General features: G+C 38.4%; 1 protein-coding gene across 6 annotated transcripts in view; it reads left to right on the top strand.

Annotated features, from left to right (window-relative positions):
* sptbn2 (spectrin, beta, non-erythrocytic 2) overlaps positions 1 to 27780 on the top strand; it is a 107449-nt gene that overhangs the window by 47067 nt on the left and 32602 nt on the right. For 4 of the 6 annotated variants that reach the window (XM_079871317.1, XM_079871313.1, XM_079871315.1 and 1 more), the window contains exon 2: positions 5026 to 5210. In XM_079871317.1, the coding sequence (XP_079727443.1) occupies positions 5054 to 5210 (157 nt within the window). In that variant the 5' untranslated portion in view covers positions 5026 to 5053. Of the gene's footprint in view, positions 1 to 5025; positions 5211 to 7460; positions 8138 to 27780 lie in introns of those variants that run through there. The other 2 variants (XM_079871316.1, XM_079871314.1) reach the window with 1 other exon arrangement.

Below are 27780 nucleotides of genomic sequence, written 5' to 3'. Positions count from 1 at the left end.
TAGACATAATATGTTATGTAAGTTACGTAGGCTATGTATGCATGCAAAAGGCAACTTGTATGTCCCAAAAGGCAACTTGAGGTAAGTATAAGGTCAGAAACGGAAGTCAGAAAAACAGGAAATCCTGTACAGGAAAAATCTCATTCTGAAAACAAATATGCAACTGGGGTTTCAGATTGATTGTCATGTCAATATTTATTACATTCCCAAAATGTCAAATAACGTTATTTGCGTCTTGAAATATAAGAAAAGTGCAAGTGTAACGTTAAACATCTTGTACACTATCTGAAGGGTGATCCTCGCTCCGATGCAGTAAATGCTCGATCAACATTAGCATCGTGCAAACAAACAAGCGGATTTTGCTTCAGACGCGCGTCAATTTCGCTTCAAACTTTTGCTTTTTACGCACGTCAGTTTTTCTCTGGACGCGCGAATGGATTCAAAATAGACGCGGTAGACTCGAATTTGACGCGCTATTCGCATTTGGTGTGAACGCACAGTAACGTGATGCTTTTTTAAATGTTTGATTGCGTTCGTTGTGTTGTACGACACAAGGGAGCTTCAAAAGACTCGGAATTACAGCTTTGCAAACATTACATTTTGCTGTCTTGCTCTGCGGTGTTTCCAGTGTGAAGTATTTCCACACAGCGGACGTTGTTGGCTAGCCGCAAACTGCGGAATGGATTTCCTGAGCGGGGGCGTGTCTCATAACTCTGTGTCTCATTGAGCCGCGCCTCCGTTCAGGAAATCCTTTCCACAGTTTGCAGCCAGCTAGCAGACTAGCCGGCGGGAATCATGTTTGGAGTCATTTCAGCAGACCTTAAAGTGAGCGCAGACATGACTCATGGATATCGGATATCTCCGCAGGTTGGATCGGGAAAATCCGATACGTGAATTACGCTGGTATCGGCTCCCGATACCGATACTGGATCGGATCGGCCCCATCCCTAGTCCTATGTGAATGACCCTGCCCTAACTGACTGAAAGATGAACAGGACACTCTTATTGCGCTGTTATTTAAGTGGACAGTTTGCCTCGTACATTCCATGCAATAAATGCACATTCTTAAATGAGCGATGTTTGAATAAAAAATCAAATCAGAGCTGTGTATTAATATTTACAAGTAAATATGAATATACATATTCACGAAGATTGCTACAACTCGTTATTTACACCTTGATAGCACGCAAACATTTCTGCCCGTTTTCGTGTGTTTTTTTTGTCAGCCTCTGCTTTTCTGCTACAGACTGAAACGCTAGTAGCCTATATAACGCAACGCACTGTTACTTTCAGTTAATAAAGGAAAAATCCTGCAGATTTCTGTTGTTATTTTAGCGAATGTTTGGGGTATTCTACAGCCCTTCATCAAACCTTTCAACACAGAACCCACTTCAGATTGCTTTTAATCAATGCTCAAATTGTAAAAACAGATCGACACTATCTGTTCCTAAATTTTGATTGGTGGGGCAAGGCAGACGTTTGGGTTGGCTCAGCCCACCCCTGCCCATGCCTAGCCGGCCCCGCACCCACATATAGCTTAGGTTGTATCAGCGATTTCAGGCCCAAAAAAGGCCCAAACATAAATGATCACATTCATAATCTTTCCTAACGATCCGCTAGCTGCCCGCCCCATAAGCAGGCCGTCAAAAAAACGCATCTCTGTAGGCAGCCTAGGCTCCGAGATCTGCACACAAAAACAATTGGGTTCACCAACCACTCAAAACCAAAATAAATAGTGTTCCAACCAATCACCGATAGTGTTGTGAGGTTTTGCACTCGTGCACGGCTGCACGCGAAGTCGGAGAACACGAGCTCAAAACCTCACAACACCCACCCCCAGTCAGGGATTGGTTGGAACACTATTTATTTTGGTTTTGAGTGGTTGGTGAACCCAATTGTTTTTGTGTGCAGATCTTTTTTTGACGGCCTGCTTATGGGGCGGGCAGCTAGCGGATCGTTAGGAAAGATTAGATGAATGTGATCATTTATGTTTGGGCCTTTTTTGGGCCTGAAATCGCTGATACAACCTTTAAAGCTGCAGTGTGCAGTTATGGCACAAACAGGTTTCAAGACAGCCTACACACTAGGGCTGAACGATATGGACAAAATTTCATATCTCGATTTTCATGCCAGATATCTCGATATCGATACAATACGATATGACTACGTAAGTACTAAAAAAACAATACATTTAGAGTTTGTAAAATACACACTGATGTCTATGGAAGAGGTAATAATAATCCTTTCCATTATAATTCGACACGTTTTATTCATATCAGATACACATTGTGTAAGTAACTTCAATGTTTACTCTATTCTATTCCCAGTTCACCAGCCACTTACTTTTAAGTATTATCGGGAGAAGTGGATGAATTCACGTGTTGTAAATCCAACAGATCCGATTCTCTGAACTGCGTCTGCGGCACAAACTAACACGGCGGCGCCCATCGCGCATACAGCTCATCTAACGCGATCGTTATAAAGGTGTTTAAACAACAAAACACTTCCACTTGCATATATTTGACAATCGGAATATCAGATATTTCATGCCATAGCTAACACATTTGTGAATATTCTGAATAAAAAAGGAAAAATGACATAAAGGAAGATCATTCATTCAGCGCTGTTGCTGCTGCGGTGTGTCACGTGACAAGCAATGACGCGTCACCATGGAAACGCCGCCCCCCCTCTCACAATATAGTTCCCACGTCCCTGGTAGTGTGTGCGCGCTGGCTTTAACGGTGCATTCAAGGGCACTCGTAAAACTGATGTTTGTTGTGACTGCCAGATTTGTATGCAGGGCGAGCGCGGAGAGGGAAAATCTATATCGTCTATATCGTTGCTTTTTTCGATAGTAATATCTTGAAAGTTCATATCTCGATATAGATACGATAACGATATATCGTTCAGCCCTACTACACACACACAAAAATCACAGTCAAACACCTGAATACTTTTAAAGCCTTGTCATCTATCATTTGTCTTGAGTTTTTTCAAAAATCTCAGTTCAGAGTAACGTTTGCTAGTTTGTCTAGATTATTATTAACATATATTTAACATGATAAATAAATAACTGTAATACACTGTAAATCTGATCCCTCATAAGGTCATCAATAAATCCGAATTTTACCATCATGAGCACCTGGGGTTCTTTTGTTTGTGTGTCCCTGGAAGGCCTTTTGTATCCTCTAGAGTCGTCCCCCACCCTTCTTGCTCCCCTTATGACTGATGGAGCTGTCGGTGAAGTGATGCTCAGGGTGAGGCGAGTGGATTAAAGCTGGACCCTGCTGGGAGAGAACTGGCACATAGACACACGCTTGCTCACACTGATCAAGATCACCATACAGCCATGCACAAAGACTTCATAAATCACTGCATTTGAGGTACATTTCTATGAAAGGATGCACACGCTGGCTCTGTCCCAAAACCTATTGAGCTGCCTTGTCTGCTAACATAGGCAGCTGCATTCTAAGGTAGCTGTAACGAAACCTCATAATGGACTGATTTGGTAATGTTCTACTTAGGGGACATACAAAAACATCCTACAAATAGCACACAGAAGTAAATGGCAGACTTCAGACTTAATTGTTTGGAGTTGGCGTTAGCATGTTGTGAAGATAATTTAAAAAAAAATACTTCAAGCGTAAAATTACATATAATCAAAAATCCAGTTAAAAATTATTATTTTATAATCTTAAATTATGGTATTGCATTCTCTGTGAAGGATACATACAATGCTGCCTTACAATTTTGAAAGTATCTAGAAAGAATCAATAATTTTGACGAATGTGCCTTTGCTTCCTTAAAGTGCTCACTAGGTTTGGAGCCATCAACTTCAAATTTTAAGTTACACTGATGCACTGAATTTGTTAAAACAAAGGGATATCATAGTGGGTATTAATCTTAAATGTTATTGGTCCCCTTTTTATCAACCTCTGCGTGTTTATTCATCATTGTATATGCATACTATCTCAGAGATAGCCCAGTGTCCTTGAGTACAGGTGTATGTTTCAGTGCAAAAAAAATAGAAAGAACAGTGAATGAGGGATGCACATTTTTCCTGATCTTCTGGCCCTGGAGGTTTGTGATGCCCTGAAACATTTATGGGATAAACTTTGTCCGACAGGCAATTCTCTTTTTTTCTTCCAGAATCTCTGGATTCTAAGAACTCATCTTTATGTTGGGATTAGCACAAGGGATTGCTCAGTCTGAAAGGGCATGAGGGATTTCATTTAATCTGTATTTTTGTTTAGGTTTGAATTAATCTTAGCTTATCTTCATGTTAACTATTTCTTCCTGCACTGAGAATTGTTTTGTGCTTTTCCTCTTGATGGAAATAAAGTATGTTGCCTTTTGTAATTTTTTGTTCTGCCATAACATTCCAGCAGCACAAAGATCACAGATGCGGGGTCCAAAATTAATCTGCCAAAAATGGTTTAATTAAGAGCATATAGATATATAGAGACAATAGATATATTTCTTGCCGGCCATGAACCTGTATTTTGATTATTTATTTATTTATTTATTTAAATAAGCAATTTATTTTATATCTTGAGGGATAGAATATCATTCATATAATATCAAAAATAATTTTTTAAATAATAAATTGTTGCAGTTCCTAATCAAAACCTTTTTTTTTTTTTTAAATAAAGCTCTTTTGTTTCCATTTGTCACTTGTTAATTATGGCCCTTGTTCTGATGTTCTGATTGTGATATCTTGTGCAAATAAAAACTGCAGATTGCAGGTGGGTCCGGTTTGTGCTGTTCCAGGTTAGACTAACCTCATCCTCATCCTCATTTTGTTACTGAGATATATCTATTACTGTCCCTTTTTCAATCTGCTTTCAGTCATATTTGAATATGTAGTTTATACAGTATTTGTTTTGATTGACTGTATTGACCCACCTTGTCCAGCATACAGTATAAGGCTTGTATTTTTTTGCTGCTAAATGTGCAGAAACTGTGATGCAGATGTGTAAATAAAGAGTTAATTTGTCATTGTCTTCATACTTCTCTGATTTCCAGGGCAGCTGTTGAGTTTCCAGCTGAGACCATGAGCACCATCTCACCGACTGATTTCGACAGCGTCGAGATCCAGCAGCAGTACAATGACATCAACAACCGCTGGGACCTCACAGCCGAAACAGAGTGGGATAATGAGAACAGTTCTGCACGTCTGTTCGAACGTTCCCGCATCAAAGCTCTCGCAGGTCAGTTCAATTTTTTTTATGCATATGTGTGTGAGTCAAGGTTTGGTTTTTGCACCCATGTGCTTCCTGTTTGTGTTTTTGTTTGTTTGCATGCTTTCTTAAACAGCTAGTTTTCAACAGGTTGCATCATGTGATTCTGTCCAGTAGGGGGTGGCATGAGGCAACTTGTAAAAAAAACACAGAAAACAATTGAACCACCTTGAACACATTCTGCATGCTCTTACAGTGATCTTAGAGAACTGTATGCATGATAGTATAGTTCTAATAATAAAACGTTTGAAGTGTATGTTTGTAGAATGGGTTTACATTGTTGAAAAGGTATTCTATACAATGAACATCAGTGCATAACACAGTAGTTGATGCGTGTTAAAATGCAGTAAGATACCATCTTTTGACAAGCAGTGACTTGATATCCACATTCTTCCAGGGCTGTTATTCACCCTGTTACGCCCCCTCATTCTCTCTCATCTCCAGGGATTTTTTTAATGTCATTTTTTTATGACCTGCTGTATCTCTTACTTGTTTTCTTTCTGCCTGTCAATGGATGTGTTGAAGCCAGTTGTTGTCATGCTCTTTCACACATCTGAGGCACATAATGAATCAATTTGTACATGCCTTTAAAAGTTGCACTCAAAGATGTGAACTTCGTTGAGTGTACATATACAGTAGGGGGCCACAGGAGTCAGCTGAATCTGACAAAACCTCCCTTTGGGGATATCTGGGGAAATCCTCAGTGGTATAATGTTTCATAAATAAAGTAATTAATGACTGGAAAAAGAGTAACACGAGGCTTAATAGAATTCATAGCAGCACCTGCTGGTCTATGTAATTGAGTGTCATTTGAGAGGAGTTTAATTCACTCTGTTGTCTTTATGCATCAAACCCACCATGTAAAAACCACCATATCGATCACATAAACACCAGGCAAAACATGAATTCTTAAAAGCACGGACAGGAGAAGGGAAACTGAGAATACTGAGCTAGAATGTCTCTTAAAGGACAGAGCAGAGGAGGGGTCTCAGAGGTCCAGCACTCAGTCTCTCACACCCATACACAGTTAACCTCTGTGCCTCTCTCACGCTCCATATCTTTTTTCGTTATATAAACACACATAGACATCAAGTATTATCATTATAACAAACACATTTTATTACAGCTAAATGCAAGCCATAGATAGACAGTTTCATTTCCGTTTATGCATTATTTTTTTGCCAGCGCAACCTGATTTCGTTTAAATATTAACTACTACAGTCACATAAAAAAAGATCAAATTCATATCACTATCGCAATACTTAAAGTCAAAAAGACTTATATATGAATGAATATATATGGTACTTTGACATTGAGAATATGGTATTATCAAATCTCTGTCCCTGTTTTCTTTATCCTCCACTTTCTCCCATTTTGTGTGGGTTTAGAGTTTGCTTTGATAAAATGCTCTCCTCCAGTGACACGCTGGCTGACTGTTGGCTTGGTGCTTCTGGCCATGGTATGACCTGTGACCTCTGCTCTTTGATGGTCACTGCTGGTGACACTGCTGCTAATCAGCACAACCTGCCACTGTACTGGTCTTCATTACTCCACTTCCTCTTGTAAAATCTGCACGCACAAAAAAATGTGTGTGTGTGTGTGTGTATTAGCAGTTCTGTTTGTGAGGGGTAGAAATTCCCTGAACAAATTTTGATCATGCAGTTATAAAATAGATAGTGTTTTCTGAACCATTAAGTAGGCATTACATCACGAGATGAGTTTTCTGTCACCGCCAGCATTGCCAGTTCATGGGTGTGAGGTGGTGCACACTTGCACAGGAAGAAAGACAGCGCTCGCTTGTTGAGTCTTTCTCAAGTACTTCCTTCCTGCCTTAACGTCTTATTTCATCTGTGCACGTGCTTCAGAAGTGAGAGAGGGACTTTTGACATGATTAATTGAAGGCAAAGGTCTTACTACCCCTTAACACGCACAAAAAAATAAAATAAAATCACAACTCCATTTTAAAAATCAGGCAGGCATAAAGTAAATGCAAACTTTTTTCTTCAATGGTTTCTGCTGACATCTGATCACCTCCTGAGGTTGGACCCACACGCCCATCTCTCCTGTGAAACCATCCATCTCTTGACTACTTCTCCACCCCCAGTCCACCTTCAGAAATGGTTCAGCCCACACCTCCCCTCTGTCTGTCTTTCTTGCTCGCTCAGCCTGGGATTTGCTCCTCCCACACACACCTTATGCAAATGCCAAAGCTCAGAAACCGAGAGAGAGAGAGAGTAGGAGGCTTTGTTTACTTAGGAAGCTGAGTGCAGCTAGTTCTGCAGGCTTACTCAAACAAGGTGTGTGTGCGAGAGAAAGCAAGAAGAGTTTTGCACTGAGAGAAAAGTGCATTTGAAGAAGAGAAGAACAGAGAACGAAAATTTGAGTTGAAAGAAGAATATTTTGTTCTTACTATACCTTTCTCTCACTTCAACGGATTGTGGGTTCCTTTTTTGCCAGAAAAAAGAGAGTCAATTAAAGGAAGAGGTTTTTTTTTTTCTTTTTTCAAACGGATGAAGCAGTATGGCGCGGTTTAGCATGCACTGAAACGTTCGGATGCATGCGCGCACCTGGAGTGTGTCTGTTTCTAAAGCCAACTTTTTTTTCGGACCTTTGAGGAAAGTTGAACTTTTGGACTTTTCATTTTTCAACTTTACATTTTATCTGCTATGCTCATGACTTCTGGCTTTACTCTTGTGGGGTGATTAATTGTTTTGGATGAAAGTTGAGAGTGAGGGTTGGAGGAACGATTCACAGTGAAAGCGAGTGAGCATTACAGTGAAAGAGAAGAGACATGGATTTTGATCCACGTGAACATGAGCCATGTCTCTCGCCAGCTGCCTTTGTAAACCAGGTGCAATATTCCAACATCCTGGAAGGCCGTTTCAAACAGCTGCAAGGTAAGACTGTTTGTTCTCGGCTCATACCTCATATTCTCTCTCTTTTTTCTTTCTCAGATGCATCTGTGAAAAAGTAGCTTAGCCTCCCAGCTAACCTTAAACCCATGTCAAATAACTTGTCTTGTCTTTTGAGCCACTTAAACATTATGAATCCCCTGAGACAGTCAAGAACCTTGAATGTCACAATCAAAAAGTTAATGTGAGCTCAATCAGATCTAACTGGAAGACATGTTTTCCATGACAGACTGAACCCCATCATCTTCTAACTTTCAAAGGTTAGGTGGTGCACATATGTGGTGGTTGTGAAATCACAAAGTGGTAAAGGGTTAACTCATAATTATTAATCAGCTGTATTTGCTGTTAAAACAACATTATAAGAAAAGTCTGGAAATCACTTCAATGACACTGAATTGATATTTTTAGGTTTTAATGTGGTTATATATGCTGATGAATTTAATTGTAGTAATGAACAACTTTCTTATCTCTCTCTGCACCAAAAATGGTGCAGATGAGGAAATTGGCCTACAATGATTTATTTTTATGCCTGTGCATGAGAGAGAGAGACACAGAGACCTGTGCTGGTCTCCTAGAGAGTGGCCTTATTTCAGGTACCGCAGGGCTTTTGCCCCAGATCCAAATTACACCATGTTAAAATGGGAGCGAGAGGACGAGAGGGAAGTATAGCACGTAAAGGTGTAGGAGAGGGAGGATAAGAGGGGAGAGGATGACAGGGTTGGAAAGAAGTGTGGAGAGGAACAGACGGGAAGGAAAGAGGATAAGGGGAGCGCAGGGGCTAATAGGACTGAAAAGGAGAGGATTGAAACTCCTATTGTGTGTATTAATATAGAGTTCATTCGGAAGAATGTTCTTAGAATTTGTTTTTGTTTTTTGTGTGTGTGTGGGTGTATCATTCATGCGAATTTTTTTTTTTTTTCTTCTCTTTGAAACCACAGTTTTTACAGGCGCCACATAGCATGTGTGAACTCTTTCAATCCCCCCCGCAGGATGTGAGATCTGATCTGCTGTGTGTGTGTGCGCGCTTGAGGTCATGGGGAGTGTTTCTCAGTTAACAGGGAGATAATGACTCAAGCATTGTACTTTTCAGGCCTATTATCTGTTGTATAGGAAGAATGACATCTGCAAAACAGGCCTTGAATATGAACACACACCTCAAGAGTCCCTGTTAGCAAATCCTAGTATTGTTTTATTGTTCATGGAAAGCTCTAGACCAGTGGTTCTCAAACTTTTTGACTTTGTCCACAACACTATTCAAAGGTCCCTTGACTTTCGTGTCGTTCGTGAATTTTTTACTCGCAATTTCTACCCGATAAAATATTTCAGAAGGTATTCCTTTTGTATTCATAAAATGTATCATATCTTTTAAGTAATACGATTGACATTTCCAGGTCTATAAATCAACATTTTAAAATTAGGCTGGCATAGGCTATATTTTCAGGCTTTTCAAGACTGATGTGAATCCTGGTTCTTCAAAGAAAAAGATGGGAGTGATTTAAAATAAGATTGTTTTGATATGTAGTTCTTTTGGCATATTTTTATGCTTGTTTTTTTTTTCTTTTTTCTTTTTTTTAAATCATTTTAAGTCATCTTGAGGCCACTATGAATGTTTACTGAGGCCCTCTAGTGGGTCCTGACTAGGGCTGTCACTTTACGTTCGAAAATCGATTGCACAATCGATCGGACCAACCAACACAAGTTTCGAAAACGAAAATAGGGAATCGATTTTAACGGTCTTTTCTCGGAACGCGTCCAGCTTGTCACGATATGCCCGCAGCGAACGCGCATCACACAGCAACTCTGATAAACACACATTATACTTCTGCATAATGTTTCTATTTTTACTAGAAAAATGTGAATTCTGCCGGTATTCAGACAGTCTCATGCATACAGATACAGATTCAGGCTACGGTCAACAATCGCCTACGTAGACAACATTTGTTTGACTTTTCTAACCGTAAACACAGGCATGTTGAAGACTGCAGTAGTTTTCATTGATGTTATGGCAGTCCACTCTGCTTATTGCTTTTCGAGAATGTTGCACTCCTGTTTGTCATTGTGCACGAAACTTCACGCCAATAATCAATAATAATACGTCAACAGGAATATTGCTGACTTGTTGTGCGCGTCTCAAGCGCCCTCTTTACGTTCGTCCTAATGCCTGTTAGTTGTCCGTGGATTTGCCCATATTTGGCGTTTAAAATGGAAACGTCTTTAGACATGGAAAATCGATTTTACAATCGATTCAATGAACACATATGTCTCAAAAATCGAACAGGATTTTTTCACAAAAGTGACAGCCCTAGTCCTGACCCCCTGATTAGAACCCCTGGTTTAGACTGTGCAGGTTGATGGATGTCAAACATAAATGTTCTATGCTTAATGCATAATATTGTTTTCATTTAGGCCTGCAAAGACACTTAAGAGGACATAGAGATTTTAAGTACGAGAGAGAGAGAGCTGCTTGTATGTGTTAGTGATTTCTGTGGTTGCGTCATTACACCTGTCTGAAATCTGGTGCATACCTTCAGCAGCATTTTGACACACATTCACACACACACACACACACACTTTCTCATGTATCTTTTCTGCTCGGGCTGCCTGTGATCCTCCCCTCTTCTCACGTACACACACACACACACACACACACACACACACACACACACACACACACACACACACACACACACACACACACACACACACACACACACACACACACACACACACACACACACACACACACTAGTAATTCCGGTCAGGTTGCCCTTAGGCTGTTTAAAAAAACCAAAACATTTTAAAGTAGTACAGGTGCATTTCATCGGGGGGCTTGCTCAGACATGGTCTACATGCTCGGTTAGGACGGTTCTCCTCAGTGTATGTGTTTGATGCAACACCAGTTCCTCTGTTGTGATCCTAATTATATTTATTTAAATAAATCCCTGCAACAAGGTAATAGTGCATGTGTGCCTGCAGGTATTTATTGTGTGTGTGATGTCGTGAATAGGATGGAATACGAGTCATTTTGAACAAGGTTGTCACCGCTTCAGTTGAACTTAATGTGTCACTGTCATTGCAAAACAGTTTGGATAAATCAGCAACCCAGTTCTCCATTACACACATTCTTCTCTCCCCCCCCCCCCCCCCCCCCCCCCCTCTTTTTGTAAACTTAGGGTGTAATGTGAAATGTTGTTTGCATGCACAATGTATTGCTTATAAATCAGCTTATGAAATCCTGACGATGCAAGAAAGCCCCATTTACAAGATTTTGAAACCGTCTGTTTTCTCCAGTTTTGACATGCAGAGTGAATCAGGGTAATTAATAATATTTTTAAATGGATGTTCATATACTGTAAATAAATATTTTGCATATAAATAAATATTTTAATTATTTATATGCAAGACCTGTTGTTTAATTATACACAAAACATTTTATGTACATTTTATAGTGATTTATTTAATGACTGTTAAAATAAAACGTGCACAATTTGTAAGGGGCTTTATAAATTGTTGTACGCTCTTTATTTTCCCTGCATATTTTTGATTTATTAAGCATAATCGTATGAAATTAAGAGTCTTTTCAATAAACGAGTGCAAGTGAGAAAGTCTGGGTTAGTTGCACACTTCAGAAAATTGCAGAAAATCTTTTAAAAATCTAATTAGCTGTGCGTGTGCGTCCCAACAGAGCTCTAAAAAACAGAAACGGGCGGAAATGGTGACCCAGAGCTTTAGGAGTATGAGCTGGAGAATATCAGCATGGATAAAAATTTCGTTCTTAAATCTAAGTGAAATTCTGCTGATAAGCAGTGTGTGTTTGTGAGGGTGCTTGTTTAAAAGGTTTTCTACCCCAGTGTCAGTCACCCTGAAGAGGTAAACACGTACTCCTCTTCACCTCTCCCTCTCAGTCATTACACAGAGATGCACAGAAATTCTTCACACACAGACACAAACAAAGATTTACTAAAATCCCATGCAGAGAATTCAAGGGGCGTCTTGATACTACAAGTACTCAAACACAAACTAGTAGACATTCATGATCACATCACACTAAGGCCCAGTTTACACCTGGTATTAATATGCGTTTTGGTCAATGAGATCACAAGTGTATGACACTAAATGCAGGTGTAAACGGGGTCTAAAGTGCTTTGAGCTTGTCTACTTTCGATCATTTCCAGAGGTAGTGGAATACGTATTAGAACGGGTTGCTTATGTGGTTGATTATGTTCGATCAGCCACAAAAGAACTCCTACTCTTCACCTACTGACCTAATGCATAAACATTACGGGAAGCGCACTAGCCAGACTGGATTTATTTTGAAGTTTGGTTTGACGTAAAACATACCAAGCACAATGTTCTCTCACCATTCCTGATTTCTAACACCGTGTTCGGCTGGTCTTGCTGCTGTCAGAGCAGAAACGAAAGCTACTGTTCTCTGTGTTTTTCCGTCGTCTCTGGGTGCGTTCATTTGTAAATTGTTCGAGCTTATTTTGTCGACCCATACATTTACCCGCCCATAGACCCTCTCCTTGAAGAAATCAGGACAGAAGTGGTTGAAAGTGGACAAAAGAGATGGAATACCGGTGTAAACGGGTATGTTTCACTCGTCTACTTGTGATCCAAAATGCATCTTAATAGCAGGTGTAAACAAGTCCTAAGACCATGCAAGTGACTAAATGCCCAGTTTAGAAGGTTAACAGCCATGTGAGATAAGGGTGATTTGTGTAGCTGCATATATGACAGATATGTGTGTAAGTGAAAGGGTAGAAAGTCAAAAGCAGCATTATCACAGAAACACCAACACACACATACTCCCACATTCACTTTATCAGATTGAGATAATATACTTCAAATGAGGTATAGATGTGTATGAATGTCAGCTGTTGTGATCTCTTTGGCTGCTCTTTCATATAAATGAACCATTACATTTTACACTTTTTTTTTTCTCTCCACCCAGATGTAGAGTTAAAGGGAGAGTTCACCTAAAAATTTAAATTGTCAATATTTACAATCATATGTTCATTTCTTTATTCTGTGGAACATAAAAGAAAAAATATATTTTTTTTCCAGTAATAAAGTATTAATTACCAGAGCTTCTCAGTGATTTTAGTCCCGTCTGAATGTGCCATCTCAGTAATCATTACGGACAATGTCAGTAAAGATTACGGCAACTTTTACCTTCAGTAAAAAAGTCCAGAAAAATTACCTCAGGTAATACTAATCCCGTGCAAATAGACCCGCTGTAAATAAATACGTAAATATTTTGTCATTTCCTGTTTAAAAGTAGTTTTCCGTGGGTTTTCCAAGTATGGAGATGCTTGAAAAAGCATTCAGTTGCGTTCTAGACGCTGGGACAAATCTGTGGCAAAACTCAAGTGTTTTTCACATACCATTCAGATCAGAAAGAAGATTGAAAGCACTTGTTAGAGGCACAAAACATCTTTTAGCGTTAGGTAAGTTCCTTTTACCAACACAATCCACATGAAGTTAATTAATACATCATTCGACAGGACTTAACTGTTTTATATAAATATAAGTTAGCCTATATGTGTTTGCGCACGTGATATCAGAAAGCAACATAATACGCACATGACGACAGGAGGTTGACGGCGATGCGCAAATCAAGTTAGGCCTACCCCTCCCACTTCTGCTAGTTTTACTGAGATATCTTATCCCGTGCGAATTGGCCATTAATATTACAGACGTCCTGTGGTAAAATTACATTACTCTATCTACCCTTGTAAAGTTAATCCCGTTCGAATAGGGCTTAGGTGTGGGACAAAATATCGATAGGGCAAAATATCGTTGTCCTCCTTTGTGCGATACGAGAATCAATATGCTGGTGCCAAATATCGATATTTTTATATAATAAGGAAATAAGGAAATTAATAAAATAAGGAGCTCTAAATAGATTTCCCTGCTCCCAGCGTCACTCCTTCAAGGCTCCTAGACGTGGCACCCAACACATGAATGAGGGAAACGTGAACTTAAGTTAACTAGCCTAAGAAGAAGAGGTTCTTAACGGGATGGCAGACAGCAGTGTGAGTAAAATAATAGATGCCCCAGCCACGTTTAAGTTCAAAGTCTGGACCCACTTCGAGTTTTAAACCATTGATGGGACAAACGTTGTAAATACCAAATAGACATCTTTGGAAATCATTAGGAATCCACTGATAGACGCCTGCTTTCAAACGCTTCCGTGTGTATCTCTGTAAGCGCTCGTTGAAGAGCGTGAAAGATGTCTATTTGCAACTTGTTTTGGAAGCGTTAATTATTGTAGCCAATCACAGATATATATGTTGAGCGCATGAACACAATGGCCAATCAGAAGTGTTTAAGAATGCTTTCACATCTGTAGTTTGGCTCATTTGGTCCGGACCAAGGGCAAACAATTATACATTGTAGCATTTTTCACCCGTTTTGTATCCTTTTCACAACATACTGATTGCTCTGGTCCGAATCAGTTGACGAGTTGGTGAAACGAACCAAAATGTAGTCACTTGACAACATCCACATCACTCGTTGGCCAGATGTGCCTTTGAACGCATTTCCTAAACTGTTCTTTGATTGGTCAGAATTAACATGCTGGAAAATTCCAACGGAACTCGCGGAAGTAAACAAAGAGAGGATGAAAAGCCATCAGACAACATGCTGTTTTTGTAAACATAAATTGTGATGAAAGCCAAAATATTAAATGTCACAGATTTATATTAAAAATTCTGAAGTTTACATGTCTTTAATTTAAGAAGTGTAAAAGATATCTTAATGTCATTTCAGATTATTGTATTAAATGTCAGATTTATATATAAAATAATCATTTTTCGGAAGTTTACATGTCTTTAATTTAAGAAGTGTAAAAGATATCTCATTCTCAATGTCATTTTATTTTCTTGTTCTTATGAAACTTTTCTTTTGGAATCTTCATTTTTAAGGCCCTATATGGTTCAATCTCATAGATGGATGTCAATGTGGTAACATGTAGTTACGATACTGCATATTTTTACACTCTTGGTAGCTTCAGAAGCTGTTCAAATGAACTAAATCCCATCTTCCAAATACCCCTTAAACTGTTTCAAATATAGATTCTTATAAATACACTTTTGAGAGAAAGTGAATGTGCCTCAACCGTTTTCAGTAGAATTTTGGTATTCATTTTTTGGCACTGAATTTTTGTTTTATGCTATTCATTTGATATAGGGAAACAAGATACATTTCTAGTTTAAACATTTATTCTACAGACATTCCTCTTTAAATGCAATAAGTATTAGCTGTGTACAAAGTGAACCACATTTGGTTTTCGATCACTGAAAATGGGTAAAATTCAACAATTTGAACATGGAGCTGCTTTAAGATCCCCATATCTATGGGACTGAACTAGATAGGGCCTTGAAGATGAAGATTTCAAAAGAAAAGTTTATTACCAATGAGAATCTAGAAGGATATTAAGATATCTTGAATACTTTTAGAGTTACAAGCATGCAAACTTTGGAAAAACAATATTTATGGCACTGAGACAGGTATGTTCTATGCAATTGAGTTGATAAAAAAAACTCAAGATCCATTTCTAGTTTTTAACATTTGTTTTTCAGATATTCCTCTTTAAAAGAAAAAGTATCAGCTGTATGCAAAGTGACCCACGTTTGGGTTTTGACCACTGAAAATTAGTACAATTTACTCATGGAGCTGCATTAAGATCTCCATATCTCTAGGGATTGAACCACCGAGGGCCTTTAAAATGAAGATACCAAAAGGAAAGTTTAAGAACCAGAATCTAAAAGGATATTAAGATATCTTTAATACTTCTTGAGTGAGGCAAAAAACACAAGAAGTGCTTTTTGCCATTTTTGAACTGTCACTTTTGGCATATAATGAAACAAAGATTGCTAAACTCAACAGATTTGACTAATAGACCTACCAATCTCTGTGTAAAAATAAAATAACGATGCTGCTATTTTTCTAAAGTCATTTTTACACCCCTGGAAATTGGCTCCAAATCAAAAATGGTCATTTTGACCCCCTCTACAAAATAATGTATTACTCAGTAAATCTACATCTGTGACATTTAATATTTTGGATTTCATCACTATTTGTTTCATCACTATACGTCTTTCTACAGAAAAAAAAAATTAACAAAATCAAAAATTTTAGCTGGGGAAGTTTCAGAAATTTGGTTGATTTTATACGGAATGACCCAAAATTATTTTATTTAATATACGTTGCTGTGGCATCAACATGCTTATCATTACAATCATTCACCATAAGAACATCTACCTTAACCATGAACCTAAAATTTGGCTTCAATTCCATTTTTTTTAAATAGTTGCCCTCACGAAAATAATTTCAAACAAATTCTTTAAGAACAGTGGAAATTATTAGCAACACCCAACATAACAGGACGTTATTTTAACATTTCATAAATAAAACTGGTTTATCCCGTTTTTTTTTTCTGCACAAATTGCAATGCAAATAGCCTAAGTAGCCGTAACTGTCTGTTGACATTCATGTTTGTTTCTTTACAAGATCTCGCATAGTTAAGTTTGGCAGAATGTCCCATCGTGACTCACCAATCGTTAAGTGTTTTGTGTAGTGGAATGAAACAAAGTCTCGGATTTCAAATTACGTCCATTTTCTTACAAAAATTCAAAAACATAAATACCGTTTTGGCACTGTGGCGTGAGATCGCTCTGGCGCAGCTCAGCTCAAGAGAAGCAGCACATGATCTTCTCTTCTGCCTTAATAATACCAGTTACAGCGCAAAATAAACATGAATGAGCATCTGAAAGTGTGTTAAAAGGTAGAGTACAACTTATCGAAATCCGTATCATGTGACATGGAATCACTCAATCAGTGTTTCAAGACATCAGTAAATTAGCTTGTAAACAATGTCATGTAATGTCACATTTACCTCAGAAAAACCATATCCAGTGACCATAAACTCGTTAGTCAGCTAGAAAAATTAACTCTAGAGAGAAGCATTTTGCTAAATATATGCACCATATTACATATTCATTATAATTTTTAATGTTCTTCAATTTTTAATGCTTGTTTGAATAAATCTGGCAGGTTTTTATGACAGCCAACATTTAAATGTTTATATTTCATATAACTTTATTATTATAAAAAAAGTGTAATTTAAGTGTTTGTATACAAATCAGTAAATTTTTACCTTCAATATTATAGTAGGCTAATGAAGCCTAGTAGGCTACAACTGACTCCCATAGTTTACAGCATTAGTTAAGAGATTTGTTTTCCTTGAGAAAATTTGCCATGTATTGTACCGGATATCCAAAATAATCAATATTGAATCGAATCGGAATCAAAATCGAATCGAATTGCAAGCTTGTGAATCGAAATCGAATTGAATTGTGAAATTTGTCAATACCCAGCCCTAATTTTGAGCGGATTTTTAGGGTGCTTTCACACCTGCCTCATTTAGTTCTGTTGAATCGCACTAGGTTCGTTGTCCCCCTTGGTGCGGTTCGTTTGGACAGTTGTGAATGCAGCAGTCACACTCGGGTGCGCACCAAAAGCGGTCCAAACAAGCGTTCTGAGACCTCCTTGAAGAGGAGCAGTTTGTTTGTGGTGAGAACGTGATCCAACCTCGAACAGACCCAACTGCCTATAGAACTGCACATTTTTGGACTAGACCAGCTGCCGTAGTCAGTTGTTAAAATTTTCGGAAGATGAGCATGTCACAGTTTAGCAAAATTAATGCTCGCCGCCTCCTGAAGTGACTTGCGATTATTTATTTTGTGAGGACGACTGGCAAGTGGCAACAGCTGGTTCTTAAATTCTGAGACTAGAATCTTTAGACTCTGCGTCATGTAGTGTGTTCCTGGCTTACGTATTGTTCAGTGTTGTTTTATACTTCACTGACTTTCATTGTATGGACAAAAATAGTTTTAAAAAACATTATTCAGTATAGTATATGTCGTGTTCTGTGGAAGAAAGTCATACAGGTTTAGTACCAGATGTGGGTGAGTAAATTATGACAGAATATTCATTTTTGAGTGAAGTGTCCCAGACCCTTGCACTGTCCCTCTCATCTTATTTTACTCTTCGTACTTGTGTACTGTTCTGCTCTTGGGAAAGTCACAGTGATGAGTTGTTCCGGGGAAAAATCCTCCCTTCTCCCAGTTTTCCACAATCCAGATGTCCTTACTCTGCTGTGTGTGCATGTAAATGGCAGTGTATGTTGAGCAATTATACATGAATATATGGACTTGGATGGGTTTTGTTTACATACTAAATATAAATGCTCTCCTCAGCCAATAGCAATACAGAGTACTTGATAAGGCCAATGAAGGCTTATTTTATTGTGTGAAGAAACTTTAACAACTTAAGTTAAGCACACTTTCACAAAGCCCAATAAAAACATGAGATATTTACTTGGGTTTAGAGGATGCATTTTAATTAGCAGGAAGCGTGTGTAATTTGTCTTGCCAAACCACATTACACATGATCTTAAATATGTGAAAAATGTTAATGCATTGTTCAAAGCAGAAAGATCCTACAGCTCAACACAACGCCTAACAATATGAAGCAAAAAGCCATTTTTTATTAGCATGGTTTTTGTTGGAAGAAATGGGCTAGTTTTAACCAGAAAGTGTAAGTTTAAGTCAGCATTTTTAACAAATAAAATATTGTTCCGTTTAGTCCTCTACTGCATGTCAAATAGGGTAATAATAGTTGAACTGTATAGTAAAGCACACTCTGCCATAAGAAAGTTTGGCTCGGACGGTACATCTGCACTTCAGTGAAGTAAGTGTTTTTGCCCGCAGCAGAACTAGTGGCTCTTCAACAACATGCTACTGAGATTTTTTGGGCTAGTTTATGCATGTTCAGTTTGACGCAGCAGATGCAACATAAATCACATGCTTCTCAGCTCTGGTACTCTAAAACACAGAGAATAAACAGTGTAGTATGACTCCAGAAGTGTGCGCGCCTGTGCGGTCATGTATCTTGAGTTCCTCTTTCTTAAGTTTGTGTTAAACTGTTATTTTTACACAAACACAAAATTCAGACTCTGTGTTATGGTGAAATCAATTCTTCAGTACTGAGGGTTTTTTTAGAAGAAAAAAAACATTTTAGTTTCAAATGTGTCAGCAACTTTGGCTATAGTCATTGTAGATGGTAGGTTAGGTACTTTCTGTTGACTAAATTGAGGTCCATTGCGTTCGTTTTCTGCTAACTTATGGGACATATGACATGTTCTATAGTAATTCAAAGATACTTTCGTGTGGTTTTTGTGCATAAGTGTACTGAAATAATTCATTAAGACTAAATTGAGACTTTGTATTTGTGTTGAGCTTTACTTGTGCATTTGCAATATCAGAAATAGACAAAAGCACAAGCACACCATCATCTCACCCCTGGAGTTTTAATAGAACTGAGACTGAATGAATATAATTGCTGAACAGACATAAGAGAGTCATGCCCCAAACACACCATCTCCTTATAACTGATTTAAACAAACTAAACACAGTAAAGCTCTCTTAAAGGAGATGTAGTTTTTTTTTTTTTTTTTTTTTTTTTTTTTTTTATGTAGTCAAATTTGGGTAAAAATATAATTTTGAGTGTCTTAACAGGATACACTCAGAACAAACTGTCACTGTTCTGTTCTCCATCCTCCAGTGTCACTTACATTCTCCAGACATCTCAAATAACTCTGAGCCCATCATTTTCACCTCTGTGTGCATGCATTTGTAAGAATGGGGTTGTGCAAGATATTTCCCCTCAGTGTACCTACATATAAGCTGAATTCCTTTGAGAGCCTAGAATTGCACATTTAGGAAACATCTTATTAACATTGCTGAATAAAAGCATTGCAGCAAGGCTGATGTCAGGGAGGAAACATGATGTCAGGTTTCTATTTAAGATGCCTTCACAGGTGGAAAATCCCTCTTAGTTATAGCCATTAGAGGTGTGTGTCTTCTTTCTCAGTCATTTAGTTACTATTGTGCGTGTGTGTTGTGTATGTGTGTGTGTGCAGTAATAAGTACTTGGTTCTCTTTGCTGTAACAGGCCGCTGTAAACAGGTCTGTTCTTTGGTGTGGTAATTGATGCACACACACAAGCGTTTTGTGCCAGTTTTAGTAGAAACTTACATTTTTGAATATGCATTGAATGTTGTAGTTCAGTTAAGAAAAATAAGTTTTTGTCAAACAAAAAGGTCATTATCAATGTTTTATAAGTTAAGCCAATAAATTAAAACCGTTTCTTTAGGTGGTTTTTCATTCTAACTGACCCACAGTGAGTTTCTGCACATGAATATGTGAAGAACTGTGACAGACGAAACTTATTGTTTCGAGGAAGTAGTCACTGCAGTAAGATGTTTCTGTCTCATCAATGCACGTACCTACAGTATCAGGTGATTACAGGACACACCTCTGTGATTTAAAGTTCATACGAAAAAGACAGTTGTGTCATCATTTGCTTAACACATGTTGTTCCAAACCTGTATGACTTTCTTCCGTGTAACACAGAAGATGATGTTTTGAAGAACTTCTGACCTGCTCTATTCCATACAGTGACAGCATACAGTGTCCATGGGCTGTTATGCTCACAAAAGGGTGAGTAAATTGTGACTGACTTACATTTTGAGTGAACTCTCCCTTTGAAACTGGTTTGCATCACACATTGCAGTGTAGAAGCTTCTTTATTGCTCAGGAATGGGCTGTCAAACTGTCACAGGGCTCATTTACCTTCAGTGACGAAGGTTAGGGCATCTTGTGTCTGCTGGGTAATCCTTAACCATGAGAACAGCAATAGTTGCTATTGTAGTGATTATTAGTGATCAGAGATGGAAAAGTGGGCAGGAACACAAGCAGAAGAAAAAGGCCCGGATGATGTAGGGTTTAAAATTAATGACAGGAGAGAGAGATGAAAGGATAGAATATACGGCTCCTTGCAGCACGCCCAAACAGCAGCTAGACAGCAGCAATTACACCACTGCTACCGTGTGTGTGTGTGTGTGTGTGTGTGTGTGTGTGTGTGTGTGTGTGTGTGTGTGTGTGTGGTTTGTTACACCCAGCAAGTTCGTTTTAAAAAGTCTGTTATTGTACAATCTAATGTTCTATTACCTGAATTCCTGTAATTCATTCATTCATTCAAGTGACAGTAATGACTTTTACATTGTTGTAATAAAATTAATTACAAACAAATTTCTGAGAATTTTTGTAATCACAGTTTCCACAAAAATATTTTTCGGCTTATATTTTGTGCCTTTTTTCTTTTTGGACAAAAAACGAAAATGTCATTTTCGGCGGCCGGAATTTCAGTACACCCCTAGTTTAAATGTATTTTTGATCAAATAAATGCAGCCTTGGTGAGCATAAGAGACTTCTTTAAAAAAAAGTATAATCTTGCTGACCCCACACTTTTAAACGGTAGTGAAAGTTGAATTAGAAATTGCATGAAAATTCATCATCTTCATAGACTGCTGGTTTTATACCAATGGATTTGTGTTGAAAATCACCTAGGATTGTTTCTTATTTTTATTTTATTGTTATTTCTTAGGCTAAATTAAGTTTAGCCTCAAGCTAGAAAATCAGGTGTAAAACAAACAAACAGAAGTCAGCTACCACAATGCATCTGTATGACAGGTGTGGATCACAGGAGAACATGGTGTGTAGCTTTGACACTTCGTGTAGACGTCCATAAGTTGGTTGCTTCCAGTGCAAATACAATGTGAGATGATATCTCAGCATGAAAACATGAGTTTAAGAGTTTATCTTCAGAACATCAGAGCTAATGCATTCCAGTTATTGTTTGCACAGTGATCTTGTTTTCTCAACTTCTGACCTGGAAGAGAAGGGTGTAGAGATGTGCATGTGTGTGTTTGCAGATAAATATGTGTACACATTTTAATACCTCTCTCAGTGTGCTGTCAACATTGCACTAATCATTGCAGGAAAAACTTCAGACTCACACACATACATCAGCTTTCAGACATACCTGAACTGCATATAGTAGTGTAGTACAGAACGGTTTGTGCTAACATTGTAGAACACAGACATGCTCAAAACAAGTGTCAGTTACCACAAGATTTGGATCACAAGACAGAAGGATCACAAGTGGAGAAACAGCTAGCAACTTAATATAAGGACGTTTCCATGTGATGATGAAAGAGGAAGATTGCAAGAGGAGGATTAGGGAAGTTTATTGTCCAGTATTAACATTTGACACTTTAACTCCCCATCAGAGGTTTCTGTTACGTTTTGACTCCATCATGTCAGCAAGCATGTGGCTGTGCTGTCTCACTCTCTTGCCCTGTCTCTCGCTCTGTTTCTCCTGAACATCACCTCGGGAAAGCAGCCCTGTCACAACACGACCAACCGCCTACTGTGGAATTTGCAGACATGTTAAAGATTCACAGAAATACATGTAGAATTTAGGAGTATGTCTCAGGTGTCACCCAGGACAGAAAACATCCCACATAGAAATCATGTGCAAAAGAGATAATGGAAACTGTTTGGTAACTGAAAGGTTTCTGTGCACATTCCGTGTATTTCATTGTATTTAAGTTTGTGCTTCAGGCCAGAGAGTTGATACATGTATGTATGTCTGTTGTAGTGTGGAGTACCTGTCATAATAATTCTTACACACTCACAGAAATATCTGATTTAGGAAACAGGAAACCAATGGAAAGACAATACATGTTTCTAATAAGTTTTCCTGGTGGGCTTCACACAAAAACAAATTTGACCAGTGTAGTGCAATTCACAAATGACTCTTGTGCTCTGGTTCTTTTAGGGTACTTAGCACTTTTGGTGTAAACACAGGTTTTTTGATGTCAGAATTCAGTTTATTTGAATGATGTGAAATGCTGTTTTCCAAACTCTTTCACACCTGCAAACTATGCAGAAGTCTGCTTTAAAGATGTGGTCTGGTGTACGGTTCAACTATGTGATGCGGTTTGCTGCCGATATGAACACAGCCATACAAAATGGCAGACTTGGACTACCGTTGATTTTAATATGATCCAGTAAAACTCTGTGTTTGTGTGTGTTCTTCTCACTCATTTTGACTGTGATGCGCTGCAAGCCGAGGAAATGTATTTCTCATTACTGTTCACCTTCAGCAGAAATTTACTTTTAGAACATTTGCAGTACATTCATGGCAGATAGATGCAAGAGATGTGTCAATGCTTTGGAAACAAAACCAAAGGTTAAAAAATCAAAGTATAAAAGTGAAAAAGCACCCTTAAAGGTGAACTAAGTAACTTTTTTTACCTTAACTGAACAGCTTCGGAGTCATTGGAATGGTTATATTACTTATTTCGGGTTGAATGGTGGTCGTTTCGCACCCCCCTGGTGCCCGTGAGCGGAAAATACGCACTTGCAACTTTGAGCCGGCCGGCCGCCGCGTCAGGAAGTCTCGCGTGATATCAGGTCTCGCGATGTAAACAATTGCTTTACGGCCAAAAGAAATCTGCTAAAATGCTGTCATTATTGCGCTCCCTCACGCTGTCCGAACCCGAATGAAGAAGACGTTTTAAAGAATGTCCCATCTGCTTTGATGTCGTTGATCTATAGCCTCTGGTGTCTGAGAATCACCAACGAGTTTTTACAACAGTCTTGTCAAATATCTATTCCGAAGCTGTGGGGGGAGCTCTAGAGAGAAACCTGCGAGCAAAAAGCGAGAATACAGCGAAGAAATCCCGAAGCTACTGAGTGCTGCTTTAATAAGTCTTATAGATAGAAATGGTTTTGAATCAGTCTGATGAATGAACTGAATGACTCGCTGAATTTAGTTCTCTTTCTTGTCTACTTGCACTTGAACGGACATATTCACACAAAAAAACCAAACATCAAAATGCACGTATTGGCAAGTATCCTGAAACACATTTAGTTAACAAAACAAAACCATGCACATTTTATGCTAGTAAGGGAGGCGTGGCCAGGCCTGAGTCTAAACAATGCCACGAAGTGAAACGCACAGAAAAGTGAAGCACAAAGGGAAAACAGTATATCACACTCGCATTTGACTGAAACGCAGAATAAACGCGGCGTTGCAAATGAATTATTAGGTGTGACCATGGAAAATATCTGTTGCAGAGATAAAATAGGATCAAAGTTCTTAAGCTTCTTTTACAGCTGTCTTTGATTTTTGCAATTAAATATATCTTTATTTTTGCACTACTTTAACTTTTCTCTCTCAATACTTTTCTTTTTCTTTTGCGAAGCTTAATCATTTTGCAAATATATGTGGCATTATTTTGACTCCATATTCGTTAATATGAGGCATACAATTCATTGATATGGGCAGCGACAAAACATGCTGCTCACATTATGCTGACACTTGCGATGTGGAACTGTTTAAACCAAAGACTTTAGGGACTTTAGTTTGTTGAACTAGACTTTAGATTAACCCTTAGAAAGTACGATCATCGCTCCAGAACTTCCGCTTCCGCTGATCCGGAGAGAGCAGCTGCCATGTAAATTTACAGTATGAAACAGCAGTGTTTTCCCACACATTATCGTTATTTGTGTGTTACAAACATTTAAATTACTGGGGATAAAAGTGTACTGGGATAAAAGTTTATGGTTTGGGTATAAGCAGTAAATCATCTTTTGAAAGTATTTTGACACTTTTATGTATTGTATTTCTTATCGATACGCCAGGAGGTGGCGCAAGTGAGTGTTTGTCATTGAATCATTCATTTTAAAGATTTATTTACAAACACTGATTCATCCAATGATGAAGTCTTTATGAATGAGATCCCAGTCCATTCAAATTTTTTTTTTTTTTTATTATTTTGTTCAAATGAAACTTTTAAATAGTCTAAAGCAATGAATATTTTGTCAGAACCTCTTCAGAATCGTGGGAGAATCGCAATCTCTATTTTACACACAAAAATCGTGCCAGAATTGTGCAGCTCTACCAGCTAGACATTAACCTTTAAAGGACACTGTTAATGTCCACAGACTTTTCAAATTGAAGTGACTTTTATGTTTCTATGGTAACACTTTCCTTATACCGGGAATAATGCCATGCAAGTTAATGAATATGAGCTCATTGTGTTTGTTAGCAATGAAATCGAAGTACAGGCTCATGTGACGTTCTTGTGCTAGAAAGGTTTGGCTGAGATTAACATCAGCATCAGTGACATCAATGCAATAATGAGAACAGAGCTGTGTTGTCTGTACACAAGTGATGTTGTGTGTGTTCTGTGATCTGTTTAAAAGCTGTTTACTGTAGTTCAGACCAGAAACGGACGCCCCAATACTCTGTGTCTAGATGTAGTGGTAATGAACACGTGCCGACAACTCACACAGATATCATTTACATTCACGCACATTAGATCTTTCGTTAGATCTCTTTGTGGGTGTTGGAAACGCCCTTTTCTTGACTGTGTGTTGTGTGTGTCTGTTCTGAAGGCTTGGTAGATGTATGCAAAGCTTGTGTGGAGTGGCTCTATTGGTCAATAGGCTTCCTGTGCTTCCCCCCCCCCCCCCCCCCATTTGTTCACTGGAAGATGTTCAATGCTTCAGAGATCCTCATCGTGTGTGTGTGTGTGTGTGTATTTTCAGGTTAATCTGTAATTGATGGATTAGTCGGCAGTGAAGATCAGCTGTTGACATTTACACTGTAAAAACATTTTTTTCCTGGTTTTACACAAATATAATATGAAAAAATATTTACCTAGTATATCAAGTCAACAACCTTTTTAGCATGAAGTGCCACTTTATATTTCATTGTAACATTAGCTGTCCCTTAAAGTCTAAAAAAAGATTAAAAGCTCTTAATCAGGACTTCAGGAAACATGAAGTGAAATGCTTCATGATCATCAATGGCTGTTAGCTGCTCCAGACGAGGGACACAGATCATCAGTCACGCATCTCTTAGACAGTCCTGAAAGCCTCTTCAAAACCTTGTGGACTGCAAACTTCTTAGCTGTTTCACTGCTACTTTTTTAAGAAGTTTCTCAATGTATTGAGAACAGCCATGGACTCTTAGATCAAGTCTCATTACCTCTTCCTTGTTCATTGTGTAATGTAGGTCATATGTGTATGCTGTAACTATGTGAACTATCGATGTGGATAGGTGTGTGCAAATCGTTTTGAATAGCAGGCAGGTATGTACTGATAATCTGTTCATATTGACCGTCCATCTTAATGGTCAAATGACTGCTGTACCTTCTTATTCCTATTTGCATTGTAAAGCAGGTCAGAGTCCTCGGACTCCCTTCTGCTTCCTGTGTGTGTGTGTGTGTGTGTGTGTGTGTCTGTCTGTGTCCTCCTCCTCCTCCTCCTCCTCCTCGGTGTGGAATGCTCAAGGTCTCCTCGTTTCTAAACAGATCAAGGCTGAAGTACCAGAACTCTACAACTCTGATAGCACACACACACTGACCCTTCACTGCAATTTTGGGCCTGTTTGGTCAACACACAAATTCCTTTTATTTGGTAAAAGCTAAATATTTATACTTTAAAGCACAATGTCCTTGAACACCTCATGTAGCATGTGGGTGTGTGAGTTACTACTGGCAGTTATATTACAAAATTCCATTCAAATATTTGATCGCACAAATTTTTTATATTTGAATAGATTTTCATATGTAATTAAAACATCAATGTCAGAAACTGTACACTTTATCCAGGTGTATAATGTGTTTTTCATCCACCTATGAGCGGCCAGCAATTCCTAACAAGGAAAAGCTCCAAATATGCTGCAACATGAGCCTCATGTTTTTGCATAGTAATAGATGACATTGCAACAAACTGGCCAGAGGGTGAAATTATCTAAGCGTATAATCAAAGTCAGGCCCTACTAAGACTAGTTCAGGTCTCTGCACCTAAACCAGTAAAGCGGAGTGTTTTCTGCCATTATGTGTGCATATGAGCATATTTGTGTGCTTGAAAACTTCGCCCCTCCTCTCACCGCTGGTGACCAGCAGAACAGGTTTCCTCAGCTGGTGTGTGGAGTTTGTTGGCGAGAGTTTGATCATATCAGTGTAAGCAAAAGGACCAAGCCCTGTTCTCTATTCTAAATTCTTATATATATATATATATATATATATATATATATTGGTTACACTGATATGATCAAACTCTCGTATATATATATATAAATCTCGTATAATATATACATATATACGCACACACATGCACATACACATAGATATATATATATATATATATATATATATATATATATATATATATATATATATATATATTAGGGGTGTAACGATACACGTATTCATATTGAACCGTTCGGTACGAGGCTTTCGGTTCGGTGCGCAATACGCATTACAAACGATACGTTGGACCATTTTTCATGCCGACCAAAATTTAGATCGCAGTTGCGCTGGCGCGAACACAACAACGCTGCCCAACATCAAATGGCTAACTCAATCATGCGCTAATCATTTGTGCTTCTGCTTCAATGACTTTTATCAGTTTGGACCAATGTCAGTGCAGCGCGAGCCGATCTTGATCAAGCGACACTGTTACTACACAGAGATACAGTAAAGAAAGCATTTGAATTCGCCACAGAAATAATAACATCGCTGCGAGATCTAGTGAGAAGCATTCAAATTTCTCCGTTATTACCCGTAGATCTCTATTAGATCAAACAGCGCTGCCGTGGAAACCAGGAGAAACATTGTGCCATGATTAAGTCCACAA

Source organism: Squalius cephalus (assembly GCF_949319135.1).
Source record: "Squalius cephalus genome assembly, chromosome: 5".
Taxonomy (NCBI): domain Eukaryota; kingdom Metazoa; phylum Chordata; class Actinopteri; order Cypriniformes; family Leuciscidae; genus Squalius; species Squalius cephalus.
The sequence above is the reverse complement of the archived record's forward strand: the minus strand, read 5'-3'. Positions and strand labels throughout refer to the sequence as shown.